At 40.4% G+C, this 21422-nt stretch overlaps 3 protein-coding genes across 4 annotated transcripts; 2 read left to right on the forward strand and 1 right to left on the reverse strand.

Annotated features, from left to right (window-relative positions):
* Window positions 1–2: 2 nt before the first annotated feature.
* Window positions 3–637, forward strand: LOC128265553 (cytochrome c oxidase assembly factor 6 homolog). The gene is made up of 2 exons (XM_053001628.1): window positions 3–30; window positions 101–637. Exon 2 carries the CDS (start codon window positions 235–237, stop codon window positions 511–513), a length of 279 nt encoding a protein of 92 aa, XP_052857588.1. The 5' UTR covers window positions 3–30; window positions 101–234; the 3' UTR covers window positions 514–637.
* A 358-nt stretch (window positions 638–995) lies between these two features.
* Window positions 996–4229, forward strand: LOC128265547 (molybdenum cofactor synthesis protein cinnamon). The gene is made up of 8 exons (XM_053001618.1): window positions 996–1137; window positions 1197–1951; window positions 2121–2299; window positions 2364–2633; window positions 2688–2846; window positions 2919–3081; window positions 3931–4029; window positions 4086–4229. The coding sequence occupies exons 1-8, from the start codon at window positions 1107–1109 to the stop codon at window positions 4227–4229; spliced, it is 1800 nt and encodes a 599-aa protein (XP_052857578.1). The 5' UTR covers window positions 996–1106.
* A 52-nt stretch (window positions 4230–4281) lies between these two features.
* Window positions 4282–19626, reverse strand: LOC128265548 (uncharacterized oxidoreductase SAR2567). Of its 2 annotated transcripts, none has more exons than XM_053001619.1 (4): window positions 19478–19626; window positions 19212–19252; window positions 4860–5641; window positions 4282–4798 (listed from the first exon to the last, which is right to left on the reverse strand). In XM_053001619.1, exons 3-4 carry the CDS (start codon window positions 5629–5631, stop codon window positions 4575–4577), a joined length of 996 nt encoding a protein of 331 aa, XP_052857579.1. In that variant the 5' UTR covers window positions 5632–5641; window positions 19212–19252; window positions 19478–19626; the 3' UTR covers window positions 4282–4574. The 2 variants fall into 2 exon arrangements, with proteins under 2 accessions (XP_052857579.1, XP_052857581.1); XM_053001621.1 differs by having other exon boundaries at window positions 19465–19613.
* Between the last annotated feature and the right edge of the window lie 1796 nt (window positions 19627–21422).

The following is a 21422-nucleotide window of genomic DNA, read 5'->3' on the forward strand; positions in this document are numbered from 1 at the left end:
CAGCTGATTTTTTGTTTTGTAATATTTGAGGTTGGTTTTTTGGTTTGTGCTGCTATTTTATGAAACTAAATTATTTTAAGTCGTTTTTTCTGTATTTAAGCAATTGCAAAGGCTTTAAGAGTGGTGCCTCTACGGGAAGACCAGTCAATACCCCAGTGACAGCGAAGAGGAGTGCGAGAAAATCCAAGGAACCGGAGACCGGCAAGACAAAATCACTGCAAAGCACCCAGGAATATGAGTTTTCCGGACAAGGCGGAGCGCACGAAGTGCTGGAGCAACCGGGATGAGTACTGGAAGTGTCTGGATGAGCACGCCCCAAAGCACAGCTCCACCAGCGGCGAAAAGGTGCCATCCGCCTGCCAAAATCTCCGCAAGCTATTCGAGCAATCCTGTCCAGGCCAGTGGGTCAAGCATTTCGACCGCAAACGCACCTACGAGCAGTTCAAGGAGAAGATGGCCTCTGGCTACGATCCGCTGGACGAGCGCACAAAGGCCGGAAAGCAGGCCAAGTGATGCCCCCATCCGGATTCCTTCGCGGGATTCCCAGGAGCATCCGGTGGCCTCCGCAGTCATCCGTGTTTTTGTACTGTTGTAGGGTAGTGTAAATAAATAACCCATCTAGCTATATGACTACAAATGGAGATCCCTTTTATATAAACTATTTTTCAAGATGTTTCGTCTAAGTTCAAAAAGATATATTTATTTGTATATTTTTTTTAAATATTTACATGGCCATTGTTGGGTTAAAGTTTCAGCCGGCAAATTCAGTGTTCACACACCAAATTCGTAACTTATCGATAACTTCATCAACGGCGGAAAGTTCACGTTCTAAATTATGTAATGTATTTTACTATTCAAATAGAGAACGTCACCTGGAAAAAGCTTAAAAATATTTAAATTTATAAATTATACATTTATTGACATGCCCGTTTAAGGGTTAAAGCTTTAGCCGGCAAAATCAGTGTACACACACCAGATTTCCATACTAAGTTATCGATAATTCGATCAGCGGCGGAAAGTTTGCGTGCTAATTTATGTATTGCATTTAACAATTTAATTGAAGATCGTCACTTAAAGCTGAAGTTGAAACCGCTGCAGATGACGTAATGGAGTCGATTACCTTTGGAGTTCTGACCAGTAAGTGTGCCCAAGTGCCCCAGAATCTGAAAATTAAACGTTTCTTGTGTTTCCCTTAGTTAGTGACACCTGTTCCAAGGACAAGGCGCAGGACAAAAGTGGTCCCAAACTGAGAGACCTTGTCCACGAATCCTTTGCCAATGCCCGGGTGAAAGAGAACATTGTTCCGGACGACAAGGACCTGATCCAGGGGCAGCTGCGCAGGTGGATCGACGATGAGGATCTGCGAGTGATCCTGACCACCGGCGGCACAGGCTTTGCGCCACGGGATGTGACACCTGAGGCCACGAAACCGCTGCTGGACAAGGAGTGTCCGCAGCTGTCGCTGGTCATTACCCTGGAATCGCTGAAGAAGACCCGATTTGCCGCGCTTTCCCGCGGATTCTGCGGCATTGCGGGGAACACACTGATCCTCAACTTTCCGGGCAGCGTAAAGGCCGTAACCGAGTGTTTTGAGACCGTCAGAGATCTCCTGCCCCATGCCCTTCATCTCATCGGGGACGAGGTGTCCCTGGTGCGGAAAACCCATGCGGAGGTCCAAGAATCCGCCCCCAATCGCCACATATGCCCCCACAAAACGGGCGCCGGCACCGATTCCGATCGCAATTCACCATTTCCCATGCTGCCCGTGCAGGAGGTGCTCTCCCTGATCTTCGACACGGTCAGAAGGACCAATCTGGACCTCTTGTGGGAGCTTAACTCGCCGGTGAACATTCCTCCCTTTAGGGCTTCCATCAAGGACGGATACGCCATGAAGTCCACCGGATTCTCGGGTAGCAAGCGTGTTTTGGGCTGCATAGCCGCCGGAGATGCAGTGAGTCCAGTTTAGATATGAGATAGTTATAGCGATATGTAGTTAAAAACGGAGCGAAGGTTATTATACTCTTAATATCCTTTTGCATCTATGTATTACCCTAAAAATCCAACGCAAATCAGATGCTAGTGCTTCTTCCGTTTAACTCCCATCTTGTCCTACCTTTCAGCCCAATTCCTCGCCCCTGGCGGAGGATGAGTGCTTTAAAATAAACACAGGAGCACCGCTACCGCTGGAAGCGGATTGTGTAGTGCAGGTGGAGGACACGAAGCTGCTGCAGCGCGACAAGCACGGCAAGGAGAGCCTGGTGGACATAATGGTGGAGCCACAAGCTGGTCTAGATGTGCGGTAGGTATTTCAAGAGTATCGCCCCGGAGGAAAAAACAATTAAAGCGTCTTTGTTCCCTCACAGGCCTGTGGGTCACGATCTGAGCATCAAGGATCGCATATTTCCCGGCCCAGATCCCTCGCCTGTGGTGGTCAAATCCCTGCTGGCCTCCGTGGGCAGCAGGATGACCGTACCCAAGCCCAGGGTGGCCATAGTGTCCACCGGCAGTGAGCTGCTCTCCCCGCGGGATCAGCCTGTGCTGGGCAAGATCTACGACTCGAATACGACCATGTTGGTGGAACTGCTGCTCTACTTTGGATTCGACTGCATGCACACGAGTGTGCTAAGCGATAGGTGAGCGATTTTAGCTCGCCTCATGCTGATTGCTATATTTGTTGTGCTTTCCAGCTTTGAGCAGACCAAGGAATCGCTGTCCGATCTTTTCGAGGTGGTGGACTTTGTCATTTGCAGCGGTGGCGTCTCGATGGGCGACAAGGATTTCGTGAAGCCCGTGCTGGAGGAGCTTCAGTTCGAGCTCCACTGCGGCAGGGTGAACATGAAGCCAGGGTAAGCTGCCTTCGATGGAATTACATCCCAGAAGTGATATACTAACATTAATATTAATATATATCCCACCAGCAAACCCCTGACCTTTGCCAGCCGCCATAATAAGTACTTCTTCGGCCTGCCCGGGAATCCCGTGTCCGCCTTCGTCACCTTCCACCTGTTCGCCCTACCCGCCATCCGCTGGGCAGCTGGCTGGGATCGCCCCCAGTGCACCCTGGCCGTGGTCAATGTGAAGGTGGGTTCCCCATTCCACATTCCCCATTCCTCATTACCGAAACTATTTAACCACATTGCGAAATCGTGAGTGGCGACAGACTATGGTGATTGATGATGGCTATCTCGTAGCAATCAATCGTAGGATTCCAGAACACGGATTGCTGTAGGTCGTCGCTTCTGACGCTGCTCGCTTTCTGTGGCCGACACTTGCTTTCAAGTGGTCCGCCTTATCTGTTTGTTTTCTTGGCGATAAGCAATAGTTTGCCAGTCACCTAAATTACAGGGCGCTTGGCTAAATGCCGATGTTTGTATACACTCAGCAAATTGGCAGCAATTATCTTTTAAGCAAGTAATTATGATTATTTACTAGAGGCTTTGTAAGTTAGTTATCACGCGGTAGTTAATCTATAATTTGTAAGCTTAACTATTTACTTTTTAAAGGAAGCCAAAATAATTATGTACCTAATAAGTACCTTTGGAGCTAGCAAGGTATTATGGTATTTCCTTCAGATTATTTGCTAGATGTATTGTAAGCCTTTACTTTACAGCTAACGCGGTAGTCATTATTTATAATTTGAAAGCCAGATGTGAAAAGGATAGATTTTTAAAAGAACCCAAACAAATATTATGTACCTATTAGGTACCTTTAAAGCTGGTAAGGTATTTTGGTGGAGGTTATTAGCTAGAGGCTTTGTAAGTAATTTATAACGCGTAAGTTATTATTTGTAATTTGAAAGGTTTGTTAACTATTTACTTTTGAAAAGAATCCGAAAATATTATGTACCTAACAAGTAGCTTTGTAAAATTGTTTTATTTATTAAAATATCTTTGTTAATTGCATGTTTTTAATCATTAAATTTCCTTGCAGTTGCTCAACGACATTAGTTTAGATGGCCGTCCGGAGTTTGTTCGCGCTTCAGTGATTTCGAAATCAGGAGAGCTGTACGCCAGTGTCAATGGAGATCAGGTAAGCGATTGTCCCCTCAAAAACGTGCCGCATCCAATGACCGAACCAAATTCCAGATCAGCAGTCGTTTGCAGAGCATTGTGGGTGCGGATGTGCTGGTCCACCTGCCAGCACGCACCTCTGATCGCCATTTGGCCAAAGCTGGCGAAGTTTTCCCGGCCTCCGTGCTGCGCTACGACTTCATATCCAAGTACGAATAGGAATTGAATGCCCTGCCCAAAAAACCCATCGAATGTTAGGCAGACAAGTCAATAGATTAGCACAAAGATTTATTTTTTCATGTATCGTAACATTACATATGATGTCCCTCAATTTACACCTTTTAGCAGTGTGTACAAAAACGAGTATAAAGTAAATATTATAAAGGCCTTCCTAAAGGAAGAAATATCATCAAACAAAAATAATTTGCAGATAGGTTAAAACAGAGAACAGGAAACAGCAGCTGTATAGGGCCGAGAAATGGGATTGGGATCTGGATATGGATCAGGATCAGGATCGGGATCGGGAGCATATATACAGGAAGCGGAATCGAAAGGAGACGGATCTCAAACCGACTGGGTGGCGGACTCGCCGGCGGATGAAGCTACCGGCCTTTGGAGACGCAGCGAGGAGCGACATGGCAACGTGAATTGGTACTTGTTGTGGCTCAGCAGCGGATAGCGCTGCTGCGGAGCAAAGTCCCACAGCGCCCGCTCGATCACCTGGAGGGCGCCCGGACTGAGCACATCCGCCGTATACTGCGTGGGAGCTCCAGCGGTGGAGGAGACGGCTGTAGGGAATAAGATATGGCAAGATGAGATACAGACTTACAGCCTGATGATTCAACTCACTCTGTGCCACCGGCGCCTTGTACAATGACTCCGCCGTCATGCCGCAGGTGTCCAGGGCCACCACGCTGACGCCATAGGGCTGCAGCTCCTTGCGCAGCTCCTCGGCGCACTTGTCCACGGCCACGCGCGAGGCATTGAAGGCCACCAGTCCATCGCCACCGGTGCGAGTGGCCTCACCGCCGCCACCGCCGCCGCCCAAGTATAGAAGACGGCCGCGCGTGGGACGCAGGAAGCCCACGAAAGCCTTGGCCACACGCAGCGTGCCCAGGATGTTGGTCTTGAGCATGTGCTCCCACTGCTGCACATCCTGTGACTCCACCTTGCCTCGGAACACACTGCCACTGGTGTTGATTACGGCCGCAATGCCGCGCTCATCGGCGTTCAAATGGGCGCCCATGGAGACGGTGGCCTCGCGCAGCACATCCTCCCGCGTGACATCCAGCCGCATCGGAATGATGGTGCCCGCAATCGGCTCCTCACTGTACTCCCGGATCTTCATCCAGCCGCAGAGCAGCTTGGCGGGCAGCGAATCGTGGGCCTCCTTCATGCCGGCGAACACGCGGCATCCCTTGTTCGCCAGATGGGTGCACAGCTGGAGGCCCAAGGCGGTGTCCGCGCTGGTGACCAGCACCACCCGGCTGGGCTGCGAGTCCGCCGAGGCCGAGGCGCTGTCCTCGCGCACCTTGCAGATCAGGTAGATGAGCAGCGCACCGGCGATCGAGAAGAGCGCCAGCAGCTGGAAGGCCAACACCAGCATGGTCATTGGCTCCATTATGACATCGCTGGAATGGAAAAAGAGTGGCAAATGACATTATTGTTAATTACAATGTAGCAGCAACAAAAAAAAGCTTCATGGGGCGGCAGTGGGATTCGAACGTGGCCCCTTTTTTTTAACCTTTTATCGGCCAACAAAAGCTTTTTATGTCACAAAAGACAAACTAACACTTTTGTTTTTATTTCATATATATTTAATATGTTAATTTGTTGCCACCTTATCAACTGTGGCAATTAAACGAATAAAAAAAACTTCATGAGACAGCAGTGGGATTTGAACCTGGTCCTTTTATAACCCTTTTATCAGCCTACAGCGGCTTCTTATGTCACAAGGGACAAGCTGCCAAGTTTATTTGTATTTTTTTTTTTACTAAAACTAGTCCAACTTTATTTACAATTTGAATAAATTTTTTAGTTCATCTCTAAATTGGTTGCCACCCAAAAATCAATTGACACTTTTGCACAAACTGTATTTTTGTTTGTTCTGCTGATGAAATAGGAAAATATTGTCAAGTGAAAATAAATTTAATTATAATTAGCACATCTGACTTTGCGGACAGTATTTTAGAATAATGTTTTCTTAACTGCAATTTTAGTTATTATGCTTTTGTCCATAGTTAGCAACTTGGTTTTTCAAGTCGGATGTAAGTAACCGTTTAGTTTTAAAGAAACAAGTCTTTAATGTTTTATTCCACTACTTAATAGGGGACTTGAACTTGTGAAAAGAACAAAATAAGGGATTAGGTAAATATATTTTATATTTTAATAATGATGCAAAAGGACGCTCTCTTAAGCGGACAGTCTTTTCATATGAACATAAGCGCATGATATAATCACTTGGGAGTTAAGTGGTATGTCTCGTAGGCTTGTCACTGATATGCTAACCCCATTGATGGGAAATGTGTCTGCTATGCCTGGCCACCAATGGACATGGACACGGACACGGACGCTCTCTCCCAGACAAGGGGTTTCATCACCCTCCAGAGTTGGGTAACCAGACACTGCACTTCGCAATGGATGGAGTGGATATACACATAGTATCTACAGCCGTATCCATGTCGATCTCTTGGCATTTTCACTTTAATTAAGACTCGTTAGGCTGCCGACGCATCGAGTAACAACTTTACGCTTGCCTTGCACTATTTTATTTTCTTTTCTTTTCTTTCTTTCTATTTAATACGCTTTAATAATTGCACATTTTTCGACGAGTTTCAAACAATTTACGCGCGGTCCCTCGAAGAAATCGAAAAAGTTCCAAGAGGGGGAACGGCAGCTAGATGGCCATCCAAGTATGGGTATCGGAGTATCTCTATATTTCGTTATATCTGTATATCTGTATATCTGAGTATCTGTGGATCCATGGACACGACACACGAACGTGGCCAGCGAGGCGTGTCCACTGCGAGTCTTCCATGCATTTGGCAATAAATTATGTCTACGTGCTTCTCGGCTTTTCACTATCCAGCAGGAGGAGGAGGAAAATGAGGAGGAGGAGGGGCTTGGTTGGAATCGGGGATGGGCCACTTGGAGGCGGAGGATGAACCAAAGTAAAAGTTGGAGCCCAACCAACTGCAGTTTGGAAGCCGTGATCTGTGCCATGTCTTCTTCACTCAGTCACACAGCGAAAAATGCGATATATGCCCCATAATCAATGCAGTCGATTTCTTTTCATACCCAAGATATTGCTCATATATTGATATTCATATCAATAAAAAAGCTAAGAGAATATCATTTATTATAACTATATAAAAAGATACTTAAAACCCTTATGCTCCCCTTGATCTTATGTCGTTTATCTAAAGAATAGCTCTTACAATTGATTGCAACTATAATATTATATAATATTATCTCACATTGAGTTGTGATTTTAATTGGAAAAGTTATATGGTGAATAACTCTTGAATGATAACCATTTCTTCTATTTCACCTTTTTAAATATTCATAGTAGAATATAAAAGCACAGCATCATTAATAAGCACGATCGAGTATAATTAGATATCATACCATGTAATTTATGAGCTAATAAGCTCACTTCTAATAGTGATTTTAATTGAAAAAGTTATATATGGTAAAAAGCTTATGAAGAAAAATATTAAATAATATTTTAGATAATCGAATAAGATATATTGGACAATCAAAAAACTAATCTTAACATGATAACTAGAGAAATGTCTAAAAGATAAAAGAAAAATACATGATTCGAAAGTCATAGTATGAGCTTACTTAGAGAAGTGATAATATTATTGTAAGACTTTAAGAGAGCCATAAATGATTGGTCAATAAAAATGATTAAAACATTCTCAAGTTCCGCTTGCTTGATATTAACGACTATTATTGGTAAGAAAAAGGTTGCACTGACAATTGAAAATCGTGCACGTGCACATGTCATACATATATTTTTTTTTCGGTGCACCCACTGTGGGTGCAGTTACTCGAGCGGACACTTTCCAGGTTCCGGTGGTTCCCCCTTATTGCGCCACCCTGCTCTTTCTGCTCTTTCTGCTCTTTTGAATTTCACTGAGCTGAAGAAACTGGAGAAACTGAAGAAGTTTGTTGACACGCGGAAATGGGTTTGCCATATTTGCAGCACTGCGGTTTTGGGCTCGGAATCCGTGGCGAATGCGGGGGAGTGCGGGGTAAACGGAATTGGGGGGCATCGCATTTGGTCAAACCACAAATGCAGCGGCACTGCATCCGCCGTCGGTTGCGTAATTAGACAAACAAACAGCGGAACAAGCAAATGCATTATGGCAAATGCAACCAAAAAGCATAAGTATAAGTGGAAATTGGAGAAAACTCGGGGTGAAATTTTAAGGTTAGCGTTAGCCATTTGCTTAGGCCTGCTTTTCATTCGGTTAAATGTTCTTAGGACTAGTCTTTTTTGTGGGTACTTGGTAAAATAAAACTAACAATTAACATTAATTATCCAAGTTTTAACTCCAAAAAGTCTCCTTCTTCTAGGATTATCTTTTTAAACGATATAATTAAAAACTATTTTAAATGTGTGTCTACGATACAACGATTTAGTATTTGAAAATAAAAGTTTGCCTTTTATTTATAACCTTACCATATATCTACCACTAAGTATACCATTACCTTATGGTACTATTATATTTTTTACCATATAAATATAACAAATACTTATAATTTTATTAAAAGAACATACGAAAGAACTACAATTTCATTAACTCCAATAGTAAAGACTTTAAACAAATCTTTGCCTACACCCAAAAAAATATTGTCATAGAAACCAAACTATGATATTGTTACATGAATTTTAGACTATTGGGTATGAAAGGGTTCTCAGTAAGATTAGTATTAGATTAATTAAAGTATCAAAAAAAACTTATGTAATAAAACTTATGTAGTAAGAAAAAAAGCCTTAAACTACAGTTCACAACTTCTTCGGTATAGAAATGAAACTAATAAGCATAGGGGTTATATTACTTAGTATTGAATAAAAACTCATACTTTAGTACTGTCTGTAATTGAAAACTAAATTCTCAGTTTATTTTTGGGTGTTGTTATGTTGAAGTCAGATATTATGTGTAGCCAGCCTAAAAAACTAATGTATTCACACTGATTTCACCCAGTTAGCTTTAAGTTGCATATTGTGTTAAGCCAGCCTAAGAAACCAATGTATTTATCGGAGCTCGCAATGGCTGCCTTAATAAGCGCGTTCATTAGCCAAGTTCCCTGGCCAGTGCACTGCAGTGGTTGCATCAGCAGAATGCCAGCCACTTGTGGAGTCGCCTTGGTGGCTCTGAGTTGCGCAAGTGGTTATGTCAACTGCCGGACAGTTCTAATGGGTTTTGGATCTTGGAGCTCGAGGCTTGAGACTTGAGACTTGAGGCTTGAGACTGACCCAAATGGAACGCGAGTCGCGCGCTTTTGACTTTGGCGTCAATCAATGGGCCAATCATTCAATCGAGCCAATCATCAGGCAGCGAAGCGAGCCAAGTGTGTGATTAGCCGCCGGTTGAATGTGTCAGTGATGAAGTGAGTCCGCCCAACTCCGTCGCATTTACTCCGGAATTGATGGCATCGAACGGCTGGGAATGCGTGGAGTGTGCCGGTGACTCTGGCCGTGATTAAATTGAGGCGATTGACTATTGACGACTAACGATTGACAGGTGAGCTGGCCACTCCAATCCCCCACTATGTCTAATGTGCACACCTCCATGTACAAACATTTGCATGTATATACAGTATGTACATATCTTTCAATGCTGTGATTCAACAATAGCTCAACTGTTTTTATGCTGATGTCAGGTCGCGACACTGCGCTAATTGAAATGTCACATAAAACAAATCTTTGTTTTGAGCAAGGATGGCGGCGCACTAAGGCGGAAGATAGCTAAAACCATAAATCATAGAGTGCATATATTTAGATTTATGACTTTTCAGGAGATAAGCCTTGGTTAAACTTAAATTTAAAAATACCTCACTATCGCTGTCTTCAAGTCCGGCTTAGACCCCACAAAAATCTCCAATTTTCCAGATAAACGGCATTAATTTTTCCCATAGTCACATTTCTATGTAATACATGCTCTCCTCACCTTTTGCAGACTGATTACTCCTAAATGCCGCAAATCTTTCTCATACATTTTTCGAGTTACGAGGGGCTGGTCCGAAATCTGTTCAGGGTTGGGCTAATCACTTGAACAAACGCTTTTGTTTCTTGTTTTGGGCCACGATTCGTGCCTTACTCACATGCCTAACTACAGGTTGAGTTTCGAGACAATGTCAGGTGAATACGAATACCCAGGGGCGTATGTTCGGCGCACTAAAGGGGGTTTTCTGACCCAAAAAAAAAAAAAGCCACAGAATTTAGGTCTTAATTGCCAGTACCAAATTACCCATAGAACTCTATAGTTCTCCTCCGATTTCCCTATTTTATGGGCGTTTTTGGCCCCCTTGAACACCAAAATATGTGCATTTTGTACTTGCACACATAAGAAATATGTTAATTGCGACATTTGCCGATTTTGCTGTGGTCAGGCGTTCATAAGCTTCGAGCTGCCAGTTTGGTTTTCTTATTTGTTTGCCTGGCTTTTGTTTTCTGTTTTTCTGTTTTCCTCTGTCATTTTTTCTGTTAACATTCAACCCAAATATGTCAGCCAGTCGGCGGCCAGACAGGCATCCCAATGGCATGAGATCGATATCCATATAGCAGGCACTGTGCCCGTAATGCCAAATATCTATATAGCCACATTACGTATACGCAGCGTGGCTGTGATTATGAATGCAGTTTGTTAAAAGTTGGGGTCGCTTGATTAATGATCCCATCTGATTCACGGAGGGGCACACTTAACTATGTGGATAAATTGAGTCATTTTCTCGGCCAATCGATGGATTCCCTAGGCAGTGTTGGATGGTCTTATATAAGGCTAAACAAAGTGTTGGTTAACGTGAGTTAAGATTTTAAAGTTCGATTCTGTTCTTCACTAAAAAACAAACACATTTTTGGAGAATTAAATAATATATATTAAATAAAACTTTCATTATATTATACTATATTTGGAATATCTATCTTTAGATTTTCAAAATTGCATGCAATACAATCTGGTGCGTTGTTTTACCAAATTCAATTGAAAACTATATTGAGGGTATAAAAACTATGAAATCAACCAAAAAGGAAAAACTTTTTCTGATTGGCAAGGCAATGTTGGTCAACGAACTCGTAGCTTGTTTCAGTGTCTTACAAAGTAATATTTTATTGCGCATTGCAACATATGCAAAGTCAACCTTGGCTCAACCTCCATTTCTATTTTCATGCATACCCATAGATTTATAGACCCACTTGGGGGTCCAAAAACCACTCCCCTTCGCCTTCCCTTTAAAGTGGCGAAAATTAGTTGAAAAAGTTCAAATGCATCGAAGCGATAAATGTTGATTCAGATGGGATATTCGATATGGTTGAAATCGAAACTGATTTTTTGGGCTTGGCCTTTTTCCTCTTCGTCTGTTTTAATGCACATGCAAAGCGAAATTGTTGGCTAATTGCCATAATTGGAGAATCGTTGGAAGAAATAAGCGAAAAACGCCAGGCAAAAAAAAAAAAAAAAAGCGAAAAAACGCAGCCAAAACGAAACCAAAACGAAGCGATTCGAGTAGCCCCAATTAATTTGCACCTCGACGGCGGTAAAAAGTATTGAAAAAAGAGTGTTTACAGTCGAACTTCCATAATTTAAACTTTACTATTTACTATTTATTACAATTTTTTATTTATAAAACGAACTTTTATAATTATTTCTAAAAACCCAATGTTGAAACTTGAACTTTAATATTTATTCGTCAGGGTTATTTTAATTTAATGTTTCTTTTGCTAAGCGAAAAGCTAAGTTAAATATTCGAATTTGCTCGATGCTGGCCTATGTAATGGAGGTTCTACTGTATGCGAGTACATATATGCCACCCCTCTCTGGATTGTGTGTTCCAATTGGAATTCGTTTCGTTTTTGTTTTGGCCTTTTGCCGTCGTTGTTGTTGTTGCCTATCGTTTGCATTTCATGTTCAGGTGCGATCGAGATTTCTACTTCGCCTTAACACATTTAACATTTCATTCCAGCCCGAGCCTCAAGTGCTAATTTGGCCAGAGCCAGTGCCTCAGTTTTGGCCTAAATACCGCGAGATGGCCAAAAGCAAAAACAAAAGCAAAAGCAACAGCAACGGCAATAACACACACCTTACCACCATTTAAAAGGTGAAAATATGCAAAATCTTTTTTCGTTTTGCCCGCTTTTTATTGGTTTGTTTTTGGCGCGTCTCTCTCTCTCGTGTGTGTAGGTGGCATGAATTTCAATAATTCGTGCTTTGGCTCTTGGTGTTATTGTATCTTTGTTTTGTTTATAATATATGTTTATATATGCCTTGGCATGCGCCACACTTGCTCCTTTGTCCGCAAAGGAATTAAGTTGGCCAATATGGACGTGACTGTCTTGGCCATTGAATGACATGGCATTTTCAAAGTGGCAGAAGGACGAAATAAATTGGGCATTGCAACAAGAACAACTTATAATAGTTCAACAATGAAAAGAGCTATTTCTAAATTTTACAACAATTTGTGAAACAATAAAATATTGTAATAAATGTTTGGAAATTTGTAAAGCTTTTAATTTTTATAAAATTACCTATCAATATATCATATCTCAAGTATTAAATGGTAATGATAATGATAATAATAACAGAGTTTTCTATCTAATAAATCAAATGATTAAAAAAAACATATTTATAGATAAAAGCAGAAAATACTCTTCAGTTAAATGTATTTTTTTTCAGCTGCTAAATTTAGCATTCCAATAAAAGAGAATATTCTTGGGGATTGTCAAGCTGCGATCTGCGATGGAATCTCCTCCCCCACACAGCCCACTCCCACTTGACATGGGCACATATTTGCGGATCGCAATAATGCTGTCATCCGATCCCAAAAACACGGAGTGGAGTGCCATCATTCCATCATTCCATCATCGAAACCCCCGCGCTGAGCTCACTTAACTCGCAGGCGATGATCTAATCTCAGATGGTGAATTGCGAATGGCGACATCGTTACTACGCTAACGCCACTGTTTTACATCTGAACTTGAAAACTACTCGGGTGGGTGGTGATTGGTGGGTGGAAAAGGGGGAGTTCCCAATTGGAAGACAATGCCGCAGACTCCGCGGAAAAGTGGGAAATGAAGATAACAAAAGTGGCGAAGATTTTGTGGTTAACGCTTGTTTGGGCCAAAGAAAAGTTCATTGCACTTGGCGTTGAAAAATCGCTGACTGTTTATTGCTGTTATTTGTTGTCATTGTTGGCTTCTTGTTTTCGCCGTAGTTGTTATTTTTGCAGACCAAATTGGCGAGGAGGAGGCAATAAACAAAAACAAAAACAAAAAAAAAAACAAAACAAAACAACTAGGTTTGCTGTGGGTCTCCTATTTTGTTATTTTGTTGCCCCCTACCTTGACATATTGCAATTCAATGACTCGAGAAATTTGTCGGTTGCGTTTGTCGCTAAAATTAGCCGGCATTTCGATTTGAAAAGGAAAGTGCTGCCATGACTCTCTAATACATGTAGTATACATAAGGTAGGTGGTGTGCAAAACAATTCAATTTAAAGTGACATCTGAAAATGGTTTCAACACAATTGGCAATCAACTATTTAAAATGGTTAATACTTCTTATTAAACGGGGAAAAGCTTTATGTCTTTTTTTTTTAAATCGCCAAATAAAAAATAATATTTTTGTTTAAGTATTAAATATGTATACTTTCGAAAGGTTTTGTTGAATGTTTGATTTGTAGAACTTAACTTTTAAGCAAAATGAGACAAGCTAAGTGACTTTCCAATACAAAACACAAAAGTGAAAATTCTGCCACTAAAAAATATTTATAATCACGAATTAGTTTTTGTCCTTTCTTAAGCCTTTCCGGAAATTAGTTGCAAGTGGCAATTAAAATTGATAGTAAACTGATTGAAAACCTGTAGATGTTTTGATTCGAACAAATTCCAAACATAATTGGGTCACAATGAGTGTCTCTCCCTTCTTAAATGAAAACCAGTTTCGCTTGGGTCACTGATCGTTATGAACAACTGTAATCAGTAATCCTCTTAAATATCGATTTAAAATTGTTTGGCTTCTGTTTCCAAATGAATGCACCTCATTCACATCATGATAAAAAATACAATCGTTATAGGTTTGCTTAATATAGAATAAGCCAAGCAAAATTAAATAATTTAATTTGTTTTTATAAATAAAAATCTAAACTTGTAATCAAACTTTACTAACTATTTATGTTGTAGATTAAGCTGGCGTTTACCAATTCAGCGAAATACAATCAAACTCTAAACTTATCATTGTTAAGTAGGCTAACCTTAAAATATTTATTAAATTTAACCTTAATTAAGCAAAGATAAATAATAAAAAATTTTAAAAATTATGAGCAATAAGATTCCCCAGCTTTAGTCTTTAACTTTAAGCTTACATTTGGTAAATAAATAAATTCATAACTTAGTATTTATATTTACGACTTTGAATAGCTCGTACTTTCTGGCCTTATCGTTGTAAATAAAATTTTGCGTTTAAATAACGCAGATCTAATGGGGAACGCTACTACAAATAACTCGCAATAAACTGAAAACAATGCGAGTCACCTGCATTTAATCATCATCTTGGGCTGGAGATTAATACAGCTCATAATCAAGGGGCGGCTGATGCAGTGGATGAGGTAATTTCCCACTTGGGTCCCACGATGCCTAAAAAAATACCCCCGACTACACGGTAAAAAAAGGAGTGCATTTGATGATCAAATTTTACAATTTTCAAATTACTTTGGCCTAAATGTACTTTGTTGAACATCAATTTGATAGTATATTATCATATATTTATAGGAAAATATTAAATGGATAACTATTAACATTGAATTTGTTGTTTTGCTAACAATGAAAGGTTTTGTATGAGAAAAGTAAATATATTTTTGATATTTTGACCTTTTTTTTTGTATGTGTAAAGAAATTGGTACCGATTCGTTACGCATTCCGTATTTAAGTTGACCAACCGGGGACTTGAGTTTGTCATCCAGCGAAGAAGAGCTTAATTTAGGCATTTCTCCGGCTTTTTTACCCTGCCTATTACCTCACCATCATCGGCGTTTTTGTCTTCCGATATTCGTTCGCTTTCTCATGCAAATAAAGGCCAGAGCATATCAATAAGCTTAAACACTTTACGATCAATTTGAAGATGGTCATTGGTTCGGCTTTACAGATATGCAAAGTTATTCCGTTCTGAAAAGCCTTTGATTTTCGGGCATTTTGTAAGCGAAACAATCAGCGAAACAAAAGCAAGTGCAGCAATCGTGTGTGTGTGTCAAAATAATTGCACTTGGTTTTAATTTTGGATTTCTGCTTCTTTTGTTGGCCAAAAAAAGCGGAAAAAAAAAACAAAAAAAAATCCATTGCAATTGCAGTTGAACAACTTTACGCTCCATTCAGCATTAAAATTACTTTGTGCCACTTTCAAAGCTATTTCTACTGCTACAAAAGCAACTGCTTCTTCGGCTTCTTCGGATTTGATTGTTTCAGTTTTCAGTTTTTTGTTTTATTATTTCTTCTTTTTTCAGTTTGCAACCATTTGGATTGCCTCCTATGCATTTTTAGCTTTTTTTTCCCCAGTTGGCAATGGACACTGGAACAGGTGGGATTCGGTGCAATTGGGACCAAAGGGGCTATATACATACCTATATATACTCTGGGTAATGTCGCAAAAGTCACGAATGTCACGCATCAAATGGAACAGAAACAGAACGTAAAAAAAAACCGATAAAAAAATAAAACCAGCCACAAGAAAAATTGCAGACTAATAGATAAAAACAAGGAATGCAATCGAATGGAACAATAGAAAAAGTAGTTACGGTATCGGAGAAAAAGGGTTAAAAAGTTAATACATTTCTGTTTATGGATAAAATTGCAATGTAAACAAATAGCTTTTTTTTTAGTTAAATTTATTGCTATTTTGCTTTCGATTTTTTGACTATTAATACTATTAGCAAATGTTGGCAAATTTTAAATTCTCGATTAGTCTTTATTTTATTGTTCCTGAATTACTATGTTTTAGCTAAATTTTGTAATTTATTCTACAACTAAAGCCCACCCATCAAAAGCAAAGCTACTTAAACTTATATTCCAAACACAGAAATTTACTTTTATCTGCCATTATTCAAAGGCAAATCTATTAAACGTTGATAAACAAATACCTGGCTTGACGACAATTAAAACTGAACAATGGCAATAATGATTTTAATGCCACATTCTGTCGATTAACACCTGCCGCCAGAGAATATCAGCAAACCCCTTTTTCTCATTAACCCCTCTGGCACGTCAGCTGCGGAAAAATCGAAAACACTTTCAATTTAATTGCGAAAATATTTGAAATACGCGCTTTTCTTTCTTGGGATAGCCACCATATAATGGGGGCTTCGACGGGGTGATCTGCGTATGCCCCGGGAATTTTAATCATATTTCTCTTTTCGTACATGCTTAATTATTTGTTTTTACGTCTGTGCGGTTTTTATTTCTCATTTGGCTTTGCCAGCCCCACGGAGGCCAATTTGGTTTCCATTTCGATTCGATTAACGAATGGAGCTGCAAAGGATCCAAAACCGAAACAGTTAATACCCTCGATATATGGTATAAATGGAAATCCATGTAAGTTTGAAAAATTCTTAAGAATGCAGATACTAATATTTAAAATCATGTTTGCATTGTTTGAGTTTATTTTCTATTGTAAGCATTTTTTTTTTAAATGATTATAATGAATTAAAATTACCTGTTTTGTATAAAAATACAATTATTGCCAATAAATGGTAAAAATCTAAGAGATAATATAAACTCGAATGGTGTTCAAAAGCCTGCCTTTTCTTTTCAAGTTTTAGTTTATTCAATTTATTTCGTGATTTACCCGTACTAAACATTTCAACTGAATAAAACTATGTTTTAATATGGGCTGTAAACTTTAAAGTGCCTCGGAATTACAGGTTTTTGTGCCAAATATTCCCAGTGGCTAGAGTATTTTTATAGCTGGTAATTTTTTGGCTTCATTTTCGGTTTTGGATAGTAAACATTTTAATGTGATTGGATTAGAGTGGTGTGGATTGCAGTGGAGTGGGGATTGGATCGGATCGGATCGGATCAGTTCGGTTTGGATCGATTCCGGGCATTTGGCAGCCACTCAAGCGTCCTACTTGCTGTTGTTGTTGTTGTTGTTGTTGTTGTATCGGTTGTATTGGCTGTTATTCCGCCAATTATTATGGCCAACAGTTTGTCCGTCCTCGGTTGTCCAAAGTCGTTTGTTGTTAGTTGTTTGTCGTTATGTGCAAGTTTTTTTTTTCTGTATGATTTTCTTGCAATTTCACTTTTGTCTTTTGCCGGATTCGAGGTTCGATAGTTGTCGATGAATGCCTGGGGTTTTTTTTTTTTTATTTCAGCCAAGGATCTCCGAACAGGGCGACAGGGCAGGCAGGCCGAACTAGCTTTCACTTTGGATGCATCTGGATGGACCAGGATGCCATCAATCCGAGAGATGCGCCCGTCCAAATGCAGATACTTTCCATGGGGGACCACACCCAGATGTTCCAGCAAGTGGAAAACAAATACCAAATAGAGATACAAGATACTCGAGCATCTTTCTATCTCGCCGTAGATCTACTTGCCCCAGGCCCCTCGAACTTCCCTCATGCCATTTCTAATGCCATTCACTTGAACATACATCCATAAAAAAGAACCACAAAGTAAAGAGAAGAAAACATAGACAAATTGAAGTGGAGGGTAGAGATCCCAAGATCGAATTTTAGTTGCTCTAGGGAAGCTGTTTTCCAGTTTTCAGAAGGAAAAATTCTCTTAATAGAAATGAAAAACTTTAATAAGAAAATTTGTGAAATGATTTTATAAAGGCCATTCATAGATGGTTAAATCAATTACCGACCTCTATTGTACAAACCATATTTATTTACATTATGCCTTCCCAAATATAAAAAAGTATAAAAATGTATTTAAGAAAACTAAATAGGTGTTATATTACACAAACAAATTTAAAGACAATGGATCAGTACCCATAGAGTACTTTATTTATTTTGGATTACTATAGCCATCAGTGCCAGAACGTTGAGGGTATATTCCCTGGCTTTCAATTAGCCCGCTTCCCGAGTCACGTCAACCCGAGAGTAGAGTTAAGTATAGTGAAATAAAGTGAAGTCAAATCAAGTCAAAAGCCAGAGACAAAAGACATAAGACTGTGGCGTGAAGAGGTCTTTGATGTCTAAATCGCACAACCTGCCCCCATATCATCTTTCCTCTGGCTGAAATCCCGAAAACCCCGGCCCGAACTCATTCCTAAGTCGGTCGTTCTTGAGACCCAGGCACAAAATGTATCCGACTGCGAATGTATCTGAATCTCAAATGATTTGAGCAATGACCTCAGCTTTTGTGGTGGTCGTATGTGCCTGCCCGGAATTTCTGATGAGCATACCGGGATTTTGGGGGAACAAAGGAATATCGGGGTGAGATAGGTATACATATTCCAGAACAGGATCCCGTTTTTTCCCCCCCCCCCCCCCCCCTTTGAGACTTTGAGATTTTGAGACTTCGAGACTGGCCGCTGACCTTGTCACGTCTTCGAGATATCATAACCTGCATTCCAAGCCATTCAACCGGCTTCTTTTTTTACGCATTCCCAAAGACTTCATTCAGTTAAGAACCGCCGAAAGATTTGTTGAAGAATGTTCAGACTGCGTTGTTTTCGCATAATTATATCTGTCGTTTTATTGTCTCTGCTGGTTTAAATGGAGATTGATGGCTTTCAAGCGATTCGGCACGAGCTCGGCTCTCTGCAAAAAGATCTCAAAGATCTGCGATTAAAGCCAAGATCAGCTCTGCATGCTAATTAGCAAATTCCAGTGGGCTGGTGGGGGGTGGTCCATTCGAAAGCCCAGCATTCAGCATTTGACATTGAGCCAAGCCTCAAGCGAGAGACCCGTTTGCAGCCTGCTCAAAAACGAGTCTTTGGACCCCTAGTTTAGGCCACAAATATTGATTTAGCTCACCTTTTTGTATGTGTCCAATTTTAAATTCAAATTCGTGTTGGCTAAAAAAATATATTAAATCAGTTCGAAACTTTGTTATATAAACCATAAAAAAATATGAAAAAAATATTGTATTTGGTACCAAAAACACGCGACGCGAACTTAAGGATTTTTTTCTTAACTAAAGATTTTAATTTGTATTTTTTTTAGACTGGGTTTTCGTTTTCGACTTTTGATTTCGATTTCAGTTTGTTTTCGGCTGGTTTTGGTTTACCGATTTCACGCACAGTTTGGCCAAAAGCCCAGCTTGTTTTGGGTGCGACAGAGAGGGGCTGTACTCTGTATGTCTGTCTTTCTTTAACTGCGATACTTTTCCGCGCTGCGACTTCGTTGGCTGAGCTCGAACCGAAGACTGGCGGCCCGATTTTCGGATTGCGCTCGAGCGAGCGAAGAAAACGCGAAGACGCAGTCGCGTAGACGAGGTCTTTCGGCCCCACCGCCCCCAAAGTCGTAACCCCCTCTCTTTGTAGTTGTATTACCACCCACCCCCCCTTTTGCGATCGTGCGCCAGGCGACAAAATGTCAAACGATCGCAGGGGATCCTTAACTGGTTTTACAGTTGCAACTTGCCGGGGTCTCGAATGCGAACAATATTATACCTCCCGATCCCCCCAATTTATATGCACTCTCGGCCATAAATTGGTTTTTGTTTATTTTCAATTCCACGGAATGTGGGGTACCTATACACATTTTCTAACAAAGATTTTCTTATAAGCTGCCTAAAATATCTGCTGATTACAAAGGAATTTTGTAAATAATATTGTCGCTTTTATTAAAAACATTGTTCTAAACATATTGATCACCTCGTTTAAATGTTATGATGTTGTTATATCCCTTCGCTCAAATTTTATGATGTTGTTATGCAAAACTTAATATTTAACATGATATAAATCGCATTTTTAAAGGAGTGTATTTGTTTGATTTTAAGAATTTCTTTCTAAAGATGTCTTATCACAAATGTTGCAATGTAATTGGCACATCCATTCGCCGCTCTTTCGCTTCCTGTCACTCCCGTTGCAGCATCTTTAATGGCTCCTTTCTCCTCGGCAATTTTCCATTGTCCGCTTGTCCCCATTCCGCCGAAGCGATCCCCAGTGGAAATGGGAAAATTCAGCTTGAAATGGAGCAGAACCAAAGAGAGTTCGATGCGATTTTGTCCAATCAACAGAGCAATTGCAGTGGAAAATGCCAGTTGGAATGCAGAAAATTGGGACACGGGAATGCGAATATAGAATGGGAGCAGAATCGGGTGCGTTTAGTTAGCCCCTCAGTTTTCCATTGCACTGTGGAAAACCTGCAAGGCAGGAAAAAATTTTCAGATAGGCAGAAATACGGGCAAAAAGTGGCGGAGGTGCGGATCGGTTCCATTTGCAATTGGCCAAGTTGACCAAAACCTGTTGACGTTTTAAGGAAATGCTTAAGTAAAGTCGAGAGAGGAAAATACTCACTCAAAAAAAGAAAGGGCACTTTGGTTCCAATGCTAGAAGTTAAATTCAAAAATCAATTCTTTTCTTTTACAACTAAATGGGATTATAAGGTATTTATTTATTTATTTATATTTTAAAAGCCAAAAATATGAAATTCTATTAAAATGTCTTAGTTAGTTTGCATTTGGAATTTAATAATCGTAATACTAAATTAATTTATACAGAACATGTTTTTTCTTTTCTTTTAGCTAGAATATTTCAACCCAGTTGAGGAATTTTTTTGTTGGCGGTAAACAACGTTACCGATAGAAATTATCGCACGCATATTTTTTTGGCTGCCAAACAAATAAATAAATAATAGTACTTAATTCTATTAAAAATCCAATCTCTCTTTCTGGCTATTCGATCGATTTTTATAAGATCGGGAGAGAGTAGAGGCGCCAAAGGAGTAACGATTGGAACTCGATGCTCGAGGAAAAACGCCAAACACGTTTTTCCAGTAGAGGCGGAGGAATCTGGCTCATCCGCAGCTGCTCGCTGAAAGACACAAAAATGGGAAAAAAGAGAGGGACAAGTGGAGAAGTTGTCAAGAATCTCGGGGCGAATCGATCAATAACCTTTTTATCAACTCCACTGGAGGGAATCGAAGACAGAAATGTCGAAACTTGGTAGTGATGATTTGTCTATGATCTCTGATCTGTTTACAAACAAGAAAGCTAATGTCATCAAATGCCAACTGTTTTGA

Source organism: Drosophila gunungcola, unplaced genomic scaffold (assembly GCF_025200985.1).
Source record: "Drosophila gunungcola strain Sukarami unplaced genomic scaffold, Dgunungcola_SK_2 000134F, whole genome shotgun sequence".
In the NCBI taxonomy this organism is placed as follows: domain Eukaryota; kingdom Metazoa; phylum Arthropoda; class Insecta; order Diptera; family Drosophilidae; genus Drosophila; species Drosophila gunungcola.

Coding starts and splice junctions, on each gene's coding strand:
- LOC128265553 (XM_053001628.1), top strand. CDS start 235: ATGAGTTTTCCGGACAAGGCGGAGCGCACGAAGTGCTGGAGCAACCGG.
- LOC128265547 (XM_053001618.1), top strand. CDS start 1,107: ATGGAGTCGATTACCTTTGGAGTTCTGACCA. Junction 2,300..2,363: donor CAAGCTGGTCTAGATGTGCG/GTAGGTATTTCA, acceptor GTTCCCTCACAG/GCCTGTGGGTCACGATCTGA. Junction 2,634..2,687: donor ACGAGTGTGCTAAGCGATAG/GTGAGCGATTTT, acceptor TGTGCTTTCCAG/CTTTGAGCAGACCAAGGAAT.
- LOC128265548 (XM_053001619.1), bottom strand. CDS start 5,631: ATGGAGCCAATGACCATGCTGGTGTTGGCCTTCCAGCTGCTGGCGCTC. Junction 4,799..4,859: donor CAAGGCGCCGGTGGCACAGA/GTGAGTTGAATC, acceptor TATTCCCTACAG/CCGTCTCCTCCACCGCTGGA.